This window comes from Lepisosteus oculatus, chromosome 5, assembly GCF_040954835.1.
Source record: "Lepisosteus oculatus isolate fLepOcu1 chromosome 5, fLepOcu1.hap2, whole genome shotgun sequence".
NCBI classification, from domain to species: Eukaryota; Metazoa; Chordata; class Actinopteri; order Semionotiformes; family Lepisosteidae; genus Lepisosteus; species Lepisosteus oculatus.
In genome coordinates, this window is record NC_090700.1 from 37404734 (window position 1) to 37421950 (window position 17217).

At 42.2% G+C, this 17217-nt stretch overlaps 1 protein-coding gene across 1 annotated transcript; it reads left to right on the forward strand.

Moving 5' to 3' along the window:
• The first annotated feature begins 305 nt into the window (after positions 1 to 305).
• On the forward strand, positions 306 to 3365 carry rbm15 (RNA binding motif protein 15). The gene has a single exon (XM_006628441.3). The coding sequence runs from the start codon at positions 484 to 486 to the stop codon at positions 3094 to 3096; it is 2613 nt and encodes an 870-aa protein (XP_006628504.1). The 5' UTR covers positions 306 to 483; the 3' UTR covers positions 3097 to 3365.
• Positions 3366 to 17217: the final 13852 nt, after the last annotated feature.

The window sequence follows — 17217 nt, forward strand, 5'->3', positions numbered from 1 at the left end:
GGGCAAAGACCCAAGTCATGTGGGCGGGTGCTTTTAACACATTTTGTGCCAATAAAATAAGCTTAATTTTGAGAAAACGATTCCTGTTTAAAACAACGTTGTTTTTAGACAGGGTATAATAGTGCCAAAAATTAAACCGCTTTACAGTTTCTCAATATAAATGCAGCGTGCTACGACTGAAGCCGAGTCCCATAAAGCAACACAAAGACCCGTATTGAGTGGCATTACTTTTAGCCAATAACATTCTCCCAACCGACACAGTTCCACCAGTAATAACGCGAAGGCGGGGTCTATCATGTGTTGTTCCAAAATGGCGTATGCGGGCTTTTTGCTGAAGGGACAGTGAGGGGTGGAAAATAACTTGAATATTTGGCAATAATATAATAAGAAAAGTAACTGAGAGTGGCTGCCCGTGATAACGTGTTTAGTGATTTGCTTTTTTCGAGTGAGTAAAAGCCGGCCTGAGGGAACAATAGTTAAAAGATGAAGGGCAAGGAGAGATCACCGGTGAAGAAGCGCTCTCGGGCCTTGGACGACATCCGAGACAGAGGAGGAAGCCACCCCACCAGCAAGAAAATGGGGACCCTCTCAGCGGCCGGAGGCAGCAACAATGGCAACAGTTCCGTCAAAAGCGAAGGGGGCTCTGCTAGGAGGAGTCTGCTGGCCGAGAAAAGAGAAAGTCGGGACTTCGACGGACACGTTTCCAGCCGGGCCGGGGGCAATCACAGCTATGCCAACGCCGCCGCTAGCTCCAGCAGCAAAAACCACAACAACCTGACTCTCGACCCGGCCGCCACCAGGACCAATTCCCGCGGGGAGCAGCGGCCTCCGCTCACCAGTACCGAAAGTGAGTACAAGACTCTAAAAATAAGCGAACTGGGTTCGCAGCTGAGCGACGAGGAAATAGAGGACGGGCTGTTTCACGAGTTTAAAAAATTCGGGGACGTGAGCGTTAAAATCAGTCGGATTAACGACGAAAGGGTGGCGTTTGTCAACTTCAGGCGGCCCGAGGATGCCAGGGCAGCCAAGCACGCCCGGGGAAGGCTGGTCCTCTACGACCGCCCTTTGAAGATCGAAGCTGTGTACATTAACCGGAGAAGAAGTCGCTCTCCCATTGAAAAGGAGGCTTATGCAGCAGTGGCAGGGCACAGACATTTGCATGCCCAGAGACCTCTGTCCCCCACTGGGCTTTGCTACAGAGACTACAGGCTGCAGCAGCTAGCCCTGGGTCGCCTACCCCCTCCCCCGCCCCCACCTTTACCCAGAGATCTGGAAAGGGAAAGAGAGTATGCCTTCTATGAAGCACGGGCACGCCCAGCTTACAACATCGCAGAACGTGCCGCCGCTTTCCGTGAGGAAGAGCTGATTTCGCCAGAAGATGACCAAAGAGCCAACAGGACTTTGTTCTTGGGGAACCTGGATATTGGCGTCACAGAGAGCGATCTGCGCAGGGCGTTTGACAGGTTCGGGGTGATCACCGAGGTGGACATTAAACGGCCCTCCCGTGGCCAGACCAGCACGTACGGTTTTCTCAAGTTTGAGAACCTGGACATGGCTCACCGGGCAAAACTGAGTATGTCGGGTAAAGTGATCTGCCGAAACCCCATTAAAATTGGCTACGGTAAGGCCACTCCCACCACGCGCTTGTGGGTGGGCGGACTCGGACCCTGGGTTCCTTTGGCTGCCCTGGCCAGGGAGTTTGATCGTTTTGGTACCATTCGGACTATTGACTACAGAAAGGGGGACTCGTGGGCCTACATCCAGTACGAGAGCTTGGACGCAGCACAGGCAGCTTGCACCCACATGCGCGGTTTCCCGCTGGGGGGACCGGAACGGAGGCTGAGGGTGGATTTTGCCGACACGGAGCACCGCTACCAGCAGCAGTACCTACAGCCCTTGCCCCTGCCTCACTACGACATTGTGGCGGAGTCGTTTGTGCACCGCGCTGCCCCGGAGTCGCTGCGGGTTAGGGAGAGGACTCCTCCGCCCTTGCACTTCAGAGAAAGAGAACTCTACCCGGCCACCGATTGGGCTGCTCCTCCAGTCCGGGACAGAGTGAGGGCGGCTTTCGATCCCCTGGACCATCTGGACCGGGAGCGCAGGCCGAGGGAGGCCTGGTCCCTGGAGCGAGAGAGAGAGCTGCAGAACCGTGACCAAACGCGCAAGCGGCGGCTGCTGGAGGACAGCCGCCACCTGGACCGCTCTCCTGACAGCAGCGAGCGCGCCCGAAGGCGTCACTGTCCCTCCCTTGAGCGCAGCCCAGGGGGGAGCAGTGGCAGAGACGGGGGGCGATACAGCGATTCGGAGCGGCCCCTGCGCTCCGAGAGGCCCTCCCCAGCACGGGACAGGCATGCCAGCCTGGAGAGGGCTGCTGGGGAGAAGCGGGGAGGAGAGAGGTTAAAAACTGTCAGTGCGGGGGAAGCGGCTGCAGGCGGAGTCGGGGGTGGGGCAGGATCTGGTGTGGAAAAAGAGCGCAAACGCAAGATCAGCGAGACCAGCAAGAGCCCAGCCAAGAAGGAGGAGCGCTTCGAGATGAGCTCTTCCAAGGGCAGCCAGGGGCTGAAGCAGGAGGCAGGCCAGAAGCTGTGCCTGGCCTGGCAGGGTATGTTGTTGCTGAAAAACAGCAACTTCCCCTCTAACATGCATCTCTTGGAAGGTGACCTCAACGTGGCAACCAGCCTGTTGATCGACGGCTCTACAGGTGGCAAAGTGGCCCAGCTGAAAATCACCCAGCGTCTGCGTCTGGACCAACCGAAGCTTGATGAGGTTACCCGACGTATCAAGGTGGCAGGCCCCAGCGGCTACTCTGTCCTCCTGGCGGTACCAGGGAACTCCGAGGGCGGGTCGTCTTCATCTGAGCCAGCATCGTCCACCCAGAGGCCGCTGAGGAACCTGGTCTCTTACTTAAAGCAAAAACAGGCCGCAGGAGTTATCAGTCTCCCCGTAGGTGGCAGCAGAGACAAGGACAACGCTGGAGTCCTTCATGCTTTCCCTCCCTGTGATTTCTCTCAACAGTTCTTGGATTCCTCTGCTAAAGCTCTTGCCAAAACAGAAGAGGACTACCTGGTGATGATCATTGTTCGTGGGGCATCATAAAAAAGAGAAAAAAAAATCTTGTAATCTATCCACAGCACTGCATGCGCTCTGTTCTGCATTATGGGATACAGCAATCTCTAAATCTGGGGGCTGCGGGCCCTCAGATGTTTTGCCAAAAAGAAAAACACCTTCCTTTTAGAAAAAAAAATATTGATCCACAGGTTTTGGGGGTCCAAATAGCTAAAAACAAAAAGCTCTGAAAACTTCAAATTCATTGTCATGCATGGAAAATTGTTGTTGTCTGTCTGTTTATGCTGTACCCAATCAGATGTTAGTCTTTCGGGTTCACTGGATTAAGGAAGGTAATGGCAATGTGACACAGTGCTCAGAAAAAATTAACAGCAAATCCTTACAAAATTAAAATCCTCTGCAAGTCACCTTGATTTTGTTTTAGGACATTGCTTTGTTTCATGTTTTATCATTATAACTTTCTAGAAGATAAAACATTTGGACCTTTTATCATCTCAAGGATAAAATATATCATTAGACTTCAGTACTTAAGGCTTTGTCAAACATGATAAATTAAAGTTTACAGCCCTTCTAAAATAAGTATAACACTTAACAGCTGTAATTAAAACACCAGTAGTGTTTAACTGTTAGCTAATGATAGCAACGTTTATTTGCTTGATTTGCAGCTGTCCAAATATAACGGGTCTCTATTTTCTTTGTGTTTTAACATTCTCTAAAATATCAGAATTACTACAGCATTTAAAAAAAACATTGCAATTTAAGATCTTAAGTACCTTGCACATTGCTCAGTGAAGTGCTTACCTACCACTCTGGGAGACCCCTTGTAGAGTTCAGCATTTCCTTGTACACTTAATAAATTGTTGACTTTTATTTGCATAATTAACCATGGTTTACTCCAACAGTCAAAGCATTCATAGAATGTGGATATGTGATGACCTACAAGAGCAAATACATTTGTATCCAGTGCACAATTTCTTAAAGGGGAGCTTTTGTTCATACTAGTGCTGAATGTTTTTTTCCAATGGCATATTTCAATATGTGTGATCTAAAGGTTGATTCTGCTCTCAACAGTAGTGCTGTTGTACATCCTTTGGTTTTTTTTTCTAAAAGGGTTGCCTCAGCATGGTCAGCTGCTGGTGATTGGTTATCCCATAATGCATAAAGATCTACTGAAATGACAGTGTTTCAGTTAACTCTCAAGTAGAAAAAACTACAAAGCAAGCCAGTTACAAAAGATGATTTGCATGCAATCCTCTTGTTTAAAATAATCTTCATGGTTCCATCATTTTTAAAAAGTTTATCTTGTTGGTGAAGCTAACAGTAGCACTGTAGCTGGGAGAAGGATGTTTCTGGACAGCAGTGTCTTTGCTTGTAAATCATCCTTTATGGCTGGACCTCAAGCTGAATGTTTGTGCTTGTATTACTTGGAGAGGAATATCTGGTAGGTTTTAGTCAACACTTCAGTGTCATTTTTCTTTAAAGAAACACAGCAACATTTTTTTTAAACAAGAGGCGGCAAAGTTCTTATATAGCTTAAAGTCTGATCAGGGGACCATATGTCTCCTGCTATATTAGATTCTAGGTGAAAAAATAGTGTATTGAGAATTGTTTTTTACTGTAATTGCACAAAGCTGTGTTTCATTTTTTAAAAAGATTAATCACAGGCTGATTTTAAAAAAAGCCATGTCAGCCTTTTCAGTTCCCAGGTTTTTTGCATTCATAACATTACAACACAGGTGTCGGAGCACTTACACTGCATCTTGAAGTCCAACTCTGTAGCAAAACTCATTTCATTTGGGATGAGCATGAACTGTTAGGACTTGGATCACTGCCATTTTGGTTCTCTTGTAGTTTTATTATACTAAGAATTCCACAGGTAAGGGCAGCTAGGTGTAGAAAATCAAAGTGTTGTCCTATGTGTTTTTGGGGAAATGTAGCAAATGAGAAATCCAGCTGCAGGACTTAGGCGTACTTTATTCACATGTTCTGAAGCAAATGTCAGCCTTTTGCCTTTTCTGTTGTAGATTTAAGTAAAACGACAAACCTTCCTATGTGTTACATTGCCATAGAGGAGTGAATAATTATTCCCTCCTGCTTTACATCTGTGAAGCTGACAACCTTTCTTTCTTTGTTGTTTTTGCTTTTGAGTGTGGGCTTGGCACCAGCAGCTGTCGGGGTACAGGATGAATGAATAAGGGTATAAAATGCAACAGAGGTTTAAAGTGCTTGTGCACATGGTTTACAGACCAGACATTTTAGCATGAGCATCTGTGCATTATGCCGTAAAGTGAGCAGCAGGCTAAGGAATTAATGGAAAAATTTGTGTCAACATAAGGTTGGGGAAGATGGTGGGATTTCATGACTGGATCTTTTGGGCAGACTTTGCTAATATCTGCTATATTGACTATCCCCACAGACGTGCTATAAGAAATAACAGTTGTTCTTACTGGAGCTCAAACTGTAGCTCTGTACAGTAGGGGTGTTCCTTACTGTTTAAATTCAAGATATGTTTGCCTTCTCATTGTGAGTGTGAAGCATTGCACATGTAAAACAGCTTTATGACTTCTGTCTTTCATGCAGTGGAACGCTACACATTTGGGTATATTTAATCAAAATTGTGATTATGAAATCCTTAAAACAGTATTTTCCTGTTTGATCTTATCTGGAACAACCCCTATCTTAAAATCTTCCTAAAACCTTTTCAGATTTTAGTCCTTAGTGTTTCATTGTGGAATGTGTCTGGGGTGCAATAGTTGTCTAAGCAGAATGCAAAATTCAGTAAAATAACTGCCTGTGTTTTCTAAATTTCTTTTATGTGGTTGCCTTATGTTCAGAAATATGAAAGGCAAGAAACATGAAAGGCATAGAGGAGTTATCTTAGTTTAATTTCCTATAGTTCAGTCATGCTATTCTAGGGGGTAATTATGGACCGTAAACTGGTCATTGATTCTTCACAAAGCTTTTTACTTTATATTCGGTGTTACCCATTCTCCTCTACAGAGAAGATCACTTTGAATTTTGCAGCCTGCTTATATAAAATTAATAAAAAAAAATGGTTTTACCCCTTTTCGGCTCGGTAAGAATTGGTCAAGTACTTGGAGCATATTGAAAGGTCTCATTGTATCAAAAATAAAAATCTTTTGGGAAAATTTGTTTTAATGCCAAAGCAGTTCTTTGGCAAATTCTTAGCATTTGCTCTGTAAAGCATGCATCTTAAATGTACATATTTCATTAAATGTGCCCTTGTAATAGTGGTAAAGAAAAAAATGCATATTTAAAGTCATAGTTTTCTGCAAATTTAGCAAACCAATATGAAACCATATTTTTTAATGTGGTTAGGTGGGTGGTACTGCTCTGGGAAGCAATTGTTGAAAGGTTAAAATGACTGGAAGCCTGGTGAACAAGGGGAAAAACAGTGTACAAGTCTAGTGTTAGTTATACAGTATGTAGGCCTTGCTTGCATCCACCTTCAATATAGATACTCTTAGGTAGGCTAACATGAGGCTTGAAAGGGGAAGGGTTTATTAGCATAAACATGCTGGGTGAGACTAATTCCAATTCTGTTATAATAACCATTTGAAAGGATAGGTTATTTATCTGGGCACGTGGTTAGCCTGTTAATCTTGGTTAATATTCATATTCCTGCCATACTTAATGCATTATTTTAATCATCTTTACCTCAGTGACTGGTTTTGTGTACTAATGTAGTTCTTTTACATTTAGAGTTGAATATTTGATTGCAGAGTTGTACAGATCATTATCACTGGGACATTTTTAAGTTCATTTTCTCTAAAGCCAGTTAGTGTTCTTGTAGACATTTATTCCAAGCCTTATTTATGTCACAACAAACTGCGGTCACATTTATGACATCTTAAGTATGGAAGAGTGTAGATAAGAAAGCAGGTATTTTTCACTTGTCATTTCCTAAAAGGTATTAAATTATACCTTTGCGTGAAACTGGTCATTGAGGTAGGATGAGTTTGCTGTCTGCCATAATAGTAGGTTAAAAAAAGTTTATTCAGTGAGCTGAACTGAAATTGACATTGAACTGAATGTATAAAGTGATTTGTTTAGATGAAAAATGTCTGTCCAAACTATTACTTTAAATTGAGAATATTGTAAATTTCCCTGAGCTGTCCTTACAATAATTACTGTTTTTCACAGTGGGTTAAAGGTGATATTACAAGTTTCAAAAGAAGTATATGCAGATTTGAAGCTATGCCTGATCTCTCATTGAAAAGCGTATTGTTGGTGCCAATGCCCTTTTATGTTATTTTAATTTTACAGCGAATGCTAAACATTATCTTTGTAAAACATTTTTCTTTGTTGTTGCTGAAAACTTGGGTTCAAATTTGTCTGTTGGGTAAAATCACATGTACCAAAAAAAAGTTTTTCTTCATCTGATGCATTCTTCGGCTTCAAGCAATTAAACAGGAGGACTGGAAATCGTCACACCATCACGATTGGACTGGATAACCGAAAGCTTGTGTAGAATCATACATGAGCCTTTTTCATGAGGAGAGGAAAAAAGCTTTCTGTTTAGTATTTGTGCATTTTCACTAAAATGGCAGCTTAAAAGTTGTGTAACTGCTTTTGTGATGCCAGTTCCCGTGTTTTAAGTGGAAAAAATGACCTTTTGCTTTGTGCTGTGTACACCTGATTTCTGGAAAAATATATAAGGAAACCTTTCACACAGCTAAGAAGTAGCTGTTAACATACGCAGAAAAAAAGTGCATAAGCACTTAGTTGATTTTGTTTCAGTATCAATAAATTGTGTTTCTTTTGAGGAAAAAAAAATCTGTTTCTGCCTGGAAGTGAGTTGAAGACAACTTTTCTGACCTTTTGTTGTTTTGCAAAGGAATCATTGCTGCACTTAAAAAGCCGCGTTTCCATAGGAGCAAAAACTACCCTTTTCAGACCAGGAGGGGGAGAGAAAGAGAGAGGGAGAGTGTGAGCGAGGGGAAAGAGCACCTTTACTGCGCGTTTTCCGGTATTGAGCACCGTGTGTTGCCCCTTTCGAAGAATTCCTGGTGTTGTCTTGTTAATTTTCAACCCCTGGCCTCCCTGCTTTGCCTTCCAGTGGAGGGGTGCTGTAATTGCTACAGTCATGCCATCCCTTGTGTTGCTAGAGATGGAAGTGTCCTGCTTTGCTAAGTGAGCATGGAGCAGGAGACAGATCCGTTCTTAAGAAAACATGGGGAAGTGGCAGCCCTGCCGGCCTGATGGTGACCTGGTTTCGCGATCAGCTCTGATTGAGTGTCCTGGGTTTTTTTTGCAGCACCTAAGATTTGGCCCGACGTTTCCTTTCCTCATTTGAGCAAAGGGATATCCTGAAAGAGAGGAAAAGCAAATCCACATATACCGTTGGTGGTCTCGCACACTACACTTGGGTACTATGCTAATGGTCTGCAACAATGTTCCTGCGCATCTGTGAAAGTCGCCTTGAGAGAGTCACCATCGCTGTCGCACCCTTACGTGATGAGGTGGGGCTGGTTTGTACTTCATTTTCCAATTTGAGGAGCAGTTCCATTATTGTTTCATTTGTTCTTTTTTGTATTATGATTTTATTTTATTTTTTCCCCATTCTAAAACTGAAGGAAGAGGAGTCCCTTGTTTGAGGGCTAGGAGATTTTATTTAAAACACTTTCTTTATTGTCCTTGCTTTGGTTTGAGCAGCTGGCGAGTCCTTTGTTCTACGCGATGCTATACGGAGATTGGAAAGAAAGTGCATGCGTCCTGCCAGTGGCTGTTTTTTTCCTCCTGGCAACCCCGGCCACATTATCAACCCGTCATTACAACATCAGCTTCTTCCTAGTCATGAGAACAAGGAATTTTAAACAATCATTTCTTAGTCACTGTGTTGTCCTGTAGAGGAATCCATAGTTTTTTTTTTGGTTTTGTTTTTTTTTTTTTTCTGTGATTTGATGTCCTCAGTGCAAAGTGTGATCCAACTGGGAGCCCCCTGAGGCATAAAAGCTTTTCATCACCGATCTGCTCAAGAGGAAGCTGTTACAGATGGCTGCCTTCCATCTTCAGAGAGGGCATATTGCTCAACCTTCCTAGTAATGTCTTAACTAGCAATGACACCTTAAGGGTTGGCGCAAGGGATCTGCCCAGAGACATCTTACCTGCTCTCTGTGAGATTCTCAAAGTTGTTTGCCTGGCTGTGGAAGACAAAATGGGCTTTGCTCCTAAATGCACTTGACAGCAAGACGGACGCTGGGCGTCAGCTCCTGTTCTCTCCTGGAGGATGGAAAGTGCATGTAAGGTAATGTGTGAGCTGGAGGGTAGAGTTAGGTAGCTGAAATCATTCAGCAGCAGCACCTTACATAGGTAAGTATCCTGTGCCAGAAGATTTCTGTTGTTTTTGTGGTGAAAGTTTTGCAACATTGTACATATTCAAAAACAGCTGATGGATTTTGTTAAGCTTGGAGCTGAAGTGTTATATGAACTGTGTTGTGATATCAAGTTGCTGAATGCTCTTATCATTTTGTTCTGAAACAATGTAGCAAAGTACATTGTAGGTGCCCAAGAAGAAAATTATAGGTAGTATGAATAGATGCATTGTGAGTGACCCCTTAAGGAAACACTTTAATCCTCTTATGTTTTTTCAGTTTAGTACGTCAAAAAAAAAAATCTAAATTTTGCATCCTTATATAAGTTTCCTCTAATACTACTGAGGTTTAGGGGTAACTCTTCTATAATATGCAGCTGTGCTGCAAATTAAACAATACTTTTTATAAAATAATAGCTTGTTTGCACTTGTCTAAGGCAGCAGTTTAGTTTTTGTGTATCACAAGTGACCTTTATCATGTAGGAAAGTAAATGCTGTAATTATCACTGTTATAAATGTTTTAGCTCAGGGGAACTATCATGGAAACATGGATGGACTGTTAATATGTTGATGCTTAAAACAAGATGGTGATTATAGAGTGTTTTTATTTGGATCCTTAATGCTGATCCACAGTGAATAGGAAATCTTAAGTGATTTCTATGAATATGTATAAAACTTTTTTTTTTCTCCAGTGGACCTGATATGAATGGATGTGTAAACATGGCAAATATATAGTAACTGTAGCCGTTACTGGAGCACCAGCGATTGCCAAATTGTGGACAAATTTGATCCAATTTTACCTGAAGCATAAATATTTGCATTGGGAAATCGCCTTTGAAGTGTCACATAAAAGAGAAGGTTAAAAAATATATTGGAAAACAGCAAAAAATACAAAACTAATTTAAGAAGCCAAACTTATTTGCTGTAACAGAAGATCTTCTCGGATCAGTGCAGTAACAATTTACACGTAAGAGTTCCTGGTCATCACATATGGCCAGCAGCCATATCACCCTGCAACTCACAACTGGCAGCCCACTGAAGCTCAGCAGGTGTGAGCCTGGTCAGTACCTGGATGGAGACCTCCTGGGAAAAACTAAGGTTGCTTCTGGAAGAGGTGTTAGTGGCGCCAGCAGGGGGCGCTCACCCTGCGGTCCATGTGGGTCCTAATGCCCCAGTATAGCGATGAGGACACTATACTGTAAACAGGCGCCGTCCTTCGGATGAGACGTAAAACCAAGGTCCTGACTCTCTGTGGTCATGAAAAATCCCAGGGCGTTTCTCGAAAAGAGTAGGGGTGTAACCCCGGCATCCTGGCCAAATTTTCCATTGTCCCATACGAATCAAGGCCCCCCTAATAATCCCCATCTATAAATTGGCTTCATCCCCACTGATAGCAGATGTGTGGTGAGCGTTCTGGCGGATGCTGCACATTGGTGGTGTTAGAGTGGAGTCCCCATTACCTGTAGGGCACTTTGAGTGGAGTGTCCAGAACAGCGCTATATAAGTGTAAACAATTATTATTATTGAGTGCCAAGTGTCAGGTGTGGTCTTTGTGCAGGTGTGCGAGAACAAGGCTCAATTTATAAATGAATAGTTAGAGCTGATTGACTTACAGCACTGAGGCCTGTAGTTTAAAAGTACAACAGCACTAAGGCCACTCTTGAATGGTGAGCCTCCAAGCCAGTTTAGATGCTGAAGAATTGTATGGAACTTGTATGGTGTGATCTGCACAAAAACATGTTAAGAAACTTACTAGTCAGGAACCAAAGCACTCTCTTGGACATTAGTACTAACTTACTTTAGTGAAGTGTTCAGATAGCTGTTAATTTGTCTTTGTTTTTGGAGGAAAATAGGTTAGACTCTTAATGTTAGTCTTAAAATAAATGTGATTTACTACAGGAAGGTTCACGAAAAGAGGTGGTGTGGTATACAATTCATGTGCTGTTAATAGAATTTCATTCACCCCCAGTCTTCACATACCTTGCCCCATTTGTATTGTTTTAGCTTAAGGTAAGTTGTAACCATTATTCTCTTTTGAAAGTAGACCTACACAGATTACATAATCAGTGCATTGCATAGGCATGGTATACATGGATGTAGTAGCACATACAGCAGGCTGAGGCCTGTGAATTATACCTCCAACGCCTTCAACGGGGAATGTCTGGTGGAATACCAGCAAGGTCTGATGACAGATACACAGGAATGTACAGGAATTGCTAGGCTGCAGGGTCTTTATGCTCTTCAGGCCTTTCATTTATGTTCCAGGCAGCCTCATTTATAAATAGTACCAATCACAGCCATTCTGTCACCTCAACTACTTTTAAGATTCAATTATAAATGCCTCAAAGGATGATTAGTGCAATACAGCTGGGATATTTGTTTGTTTTTTATGAAAAGTCATCTTCCCTTGAGACTCTTAGCTGCCCACCAAAATTTGGCAAGAAGGTGGTATATTGTGAAGGATTAAAGTATTTTGTACAATTTACGCTAAGCTCCAGTGTCCCTTGCGCTGCTGTCCTAAAATAATTCATTATTTCCCCCAGTATTTGTGGTGGCTACATGTTCTATATTATATATTGCTGTCAAGCAGGGCTTTCAGTCACAAAGCAGGTATGATTTAAACAAACACATGCCCTTACAGTATGTCGCAGTTTTCTTGCTAAAATTTGCTCAGGATGTCCTAGCTGCCCCCTTAGGCTTTGTCCAGGCCACACCTGCTGTGCTTGGCTGACTGAGGCCATTACCTTGCCATGTTTGTTTTGCTAGTATTTAGCGCCCTGACTTGTTCATTGTAAGAGACATGATGGGGATGCAGATCACATTACACCATGGGCTCACCAGTGCTTTGGGGGAGCTAGGCAGTTGTGCTGATTTTTCAATGGACAGACTTATTTCACTGCCGGGGCTGTAGTCATGATGCTTCTGAAAGCTCTTACTATGGTTGGGCTATTTTAGAAGGATGTAATCTTTGGAAAACGCTCCAAAGCTTGCTACCGGAGAGAAGTGCGCCAAAGTCTGTTCGGCCAGAATTTATTTGTTCCCTTCGGTGCCTCGTAGGTCACGTCTTGGCAGGATCTGTGTAAAAGTTTCTTTTCTGGAGCGCCCAGTTGGAATGCAGATAGTATCGGTGAACTAAGAATTTTAGCCTGCCAAAGAAAAGGACCTACAGCAATTAAAATAACTGAATGAAAGGCTAGAATGTGGTATGCTACGCAGCTCATTCTAATAATCACAGAAAACAAGGGCAGTATCCATCTATGTAAGCAGGCCCGAATAGATAGTCCCTGTCTTGCTGTCTGACCCTGGAGAATGCTCCGGCATCCTTGAAGGGCTGTTAATCCCTATTCTCCTGCTTTCCGTAGTCACTGGCTGGCAGGATGGATGCGTTTCAGACACCCACTTCTAATCACCGTCGTGGTCAGAGACGGAGCCAGCTGCCTGTCCCCACGGACCAGATTCCGCCTGTTGGAGTTTCCAGAGTCTTTCAGCACTCCGTCACATTTGCTAGCTGTTCAAGCTGCCTGTGTGAAACGCCTCTCAGCTGGCTACGGATCTCTACCTACTCTAGTTGTTCCGTCAGTACAATGGTTTACTGCTGTTAGCTTCTCACTGCGTTTCCCTTCCCAGTTACAGAAATGAGTTATGTTTTTTAACGGCAAGAGAACACAATGGGGGCTCAGCTCACAAGTATCGCAGCTCAGCTAAAACCTGTGGTGCTTTAAGGAGATTGCCTCTCCTGCTGCTAACTTTCTGCTAATTTCATCTGCCAGCAAGGGGCAGTAAGTATGTCCTCTGTAAATGACAAGGTCGACAGTGTTTAGTTTGCATTTAATGCTTATCTTATGTCCGATTAATTTTTAGAACATGGAACTCCCATTAGTGTGAAGTCTATTTTTCCTGGTGAAATGCAGGAGACCACCTTTTCAGAATTAAATATTTCAAATAATATTTCAAAAGAGAACTGGTGGTTTAAGGACAAATCAGTGGTCAGCGGGGTGGTTCTTAGTGATGGGCCCTGCGTTATAGTGACAGCGATTGTGGTCTGTAGACCCCAGCTTGCCAATATTCTCTTTCACCTTTCGCTCTACAGCCAGCGCTGTCTCCTAGTGCTTACACTTAGGAATTTGTTCTGCACCATGAACCCAAGTGTGTGACCCAATTGTTTTATTGTTGTTCTCTTCCTAAAAGAACTTCTAGGAAATCTACCGTCGCAGAGGACTGAACGGAGTCCTGCTTCGCTGAGGTGGAGTGAAAGATTTCAGAAATCTGCTCTGTAAGTAGCAGGTACTGTCAGAGCAATCTCTTTTGGTGAGGAACATTTTAATCAATGCTGCTCATTATACTGCTGCGGGCTCCCTCCCTCCCATACGCCTTGTGACTGCAGTAAGCTGGGAAAGAAGAAATCTTTTCACGTCTCCTGCTGGGCATTCCAGCCAGTTTCGTCTGGCTCTTATTCAGCTGAACTCGGATGTTTTCTCTTGGGTCCGCTGCAAATGCATACTCTTACTCTGCTTTGAGCAGTTTGGGGATACAGTGAGCAACCTAGGAAGGACGAAGGCTTGTACTGAGTGAATTCACCTCTCTCGCCAATACTGTTTCTCCTCCTCACTTTTTTTCTGGAGTAAGAGGCACCATTTGACTTCCATCTTTTTGGTGCTCATATCCTGTAGGCAGGTTCATTTCAGCATCCAATGCTTATGTTCAGGAAAATTATCATTTTCAATATGATTTCATAATCTAATAGTAAATAATCAAATAAGTGACATGGCACACCCGGGAGAGAAAACAAATACCAGAATTCTGCTGTTACAGTGATAAAACCCAGCAGCTACAATGCAGGACCATTTAGAATTGTATTATGGGAAGAGGACATGAAGACCTAAAAATTACAACTCGGCTTTAATGAATGAGCCGTGATTGAAAACCACATGACTCACACTTAACAGTCTTGTAGTCAAGGAGGTCCAGTAAGGAGTAAGTTTGTGAAAATGTTGACTCATCCTAGCCAGGACACTGTAGCAGCTGAAAAAGGCAGAGAGACTGGTTTGTGTAAGCTGACCATACCTTGCAGTGCTTTGTTAAAGGAAAAACAAATCCAGTGTACTGAAAGCAAAAAAGATTTTAAAGTGTCTTCTGGGACTTTTAAGTGGGCCATTCTGAGTGATCATTGCGACATAATACTATTGTTTCAGGGTTTTTTGACAAATGAAGGTGTAAAATGAAGATACTGTTAAGAGTGACCAACGCCTAGTCTACGTTGTGATGTTTTAATGCAGACCTTGACGTCAAAGCGCTTGCTCTTTTTTTTTTTCCAGCTCCTGAATGCTGCTGAGCTAATTCCCTGGCTGCTTGCAAAATGGGAGAGCAGCTCATTGATAATGGTATCAGGTAATCGGGTAAATTTGTTATGCAGCAGCGTGAGGAGAGATTTAAATTTTTCAAGTACTAAGAACAGAATTGAAAGCAAAACAACACTGAGCTGTGTAACATATGCGGTTATGCTGATTTACCGGTTTCTGTTTCATTTAATAAGGTTTCACAGCACTTTCGCTAATCCATTACCTGTCAGTTCTCTGCCACTTTGGTCATTAATTGGTTAAATATGCTGGAATGCTGAAGTATACTTACTAAATAGACTATGGAGCAGAAGGCACCATAGTATATTTAGTATCGGGTTTAAAATTAGCACAGTGGTTTGGTTTGTTATTGTCTGTACTGTAAGGATATTATTGATTTGGTTCAGTGTGTACGTGCTTTTGTCTTTTTTTCCCAGTGCTTAGCCATTGGCTTTTTGTTGCTGCAGTGGCAGAGCAGCTCTGATCTCATATTTACTTAAACATTTTCTCCTGTATATTTCTTAGGATGTGTGCTGTTTCTCAACGTTTTTAGTCTTGGAACAGAGAAGACTACACAGGGAGCCAGTTCCTTCATTCAGAATCACCTGAGACATTAAGAAAGTCAACCCATTGGACTTTTTCAGAATCAACAATGAAACATTAACCAGAGGATGGACACAAGTGAAAACTGTGAAAGTGCATTGAAAACTGACAGGAGGCACTTCTTTACCTAAAGGGTTGTGGGAGTCTGGAACAAACTGCCCAGCCAATATCCTGAATTCTTTCAAAGAACAGCAGGATAAAATATTTGGATTAATTAGCTACCAGTGATCAAATGTGCTAGATCAGCCAAATGTATATGTGCTTGTTGTTAGCCTGAATTAGAATGCAAACATACCATCTCTTTTGAAGCATTTTTCTTGCCCTGGAGAATAGATTGTAAAAAGAGCTCTCAACCTCAATTTACAGAGCTCTGCAATATTGTGAAAGGCTTTTAATGTATTTTAACCAGTCATGTATTCAGTATAGTTCACTGTCCTTTTATGTATATTATGTATATGTACATTACAGCTAATTCTAAAAATTAAAATAATAATGTCCTATGAAGTCCACTTTTTTAGAACAAACAAGCATTTCAGTTAACCTTTTAAGGTAAAAGGCTACTTGAATTTTAGGGTGCTAAATTCTCACATTATTTGTTCTCCCACAGAAATTAAATCAGAAAGGAAAATTCACAGAAAACCAGAAGGTGAGTACACTGTCTTTCTATAAATTGGAATTTGGTTTGTGTTTCAGTTTTATTCAGAGGAGCCATAAAAAACAGAGTAAGATTCTATTCATTTGCAAGAAGTAATGCTAAATGTTTGAGTGTTTTTGTACATCTTAATATCTAAATAAAAGTGTATTTCTGCAACATAGCCTCTTGTCGTATCATTACAGTAGTAAACAGCGGGTACACTCTCTGTGGCTTATTACCTATAAAATAATTAGCTCAGTGAGAATATTTCAGACATTCAGAGGGGTCATCGTAGACAGTCACTGACAATCTCCATTTTCATCACTACAGTATTGATTCTCTATAAAGAAAGAACAATTAAATAGTCAAAGGAAGATGCTCTAATCTAATATGGTGAATAGGGACTGGGGTGTGAGAGGTTAATGAACATTTGCGTTACCTCTAAGGAAGCAGCAGAGGGGTCTGAGCTCTCAGGCTCAGTGTAATGGAGAATAGATGAGCCTGGGACTTAACTTGAACTACCGGCTGCTTTAAAATGGATTGCAGGTTATCAGCTTTTTCTTAAAAAATCTCTCATTTGCCCATCCAAAACTAAGGGGTTAATAACCAGTTGATTTCTCAGTAAATATGCTGCTGGTGATGCACACCAGTTAAGGCTGGAATTTCATTTTAAATTGTAAACGTTTAGTTCAGTAGTTCAGTGACCTAACTGTAGAAGCTTAGTTATAGAAAGGAAAGGGTATTTAAATCTTGTCACTTTCACTAGACATGTTAAAAATTTGTATTTTTTAGGATTTTTTTATGTTACAAAGGAACAATAATAAGTGCCTTAATTCTTTTTTAAATAAACCATTGGCACTTCTAACAATACATTTCAGAATTTTTTTTTACTCCACTTCCAGAAGGCTGTAGGTTTTCATTGTTCCCGAGCTCTTAACCAAACTGATCTAATTGTTGGGCATTCATTTAACAGTTCCCAGCTGTGTTAGGTGCTAGAGATCTAAAGAAACTTACAAGACCTGCTTGGTTGCAGTGCTCCAGTGCTGGAATTGTGTGCCTCTGGATGAATTAATTGCCTCAGATTGGATAACACACTTCTGCTCTGGCCTGAACACATGTAACAGTGACTGTACTGCAAACTGAAGTGTCTTTTCAAACAAATTAGGGTCTAAGAGAATCCACTAATTATGTCAGCTGAGTAAATGGAAGACTTAAGCTGGAATGAAAAACAATTCTAGGAACTG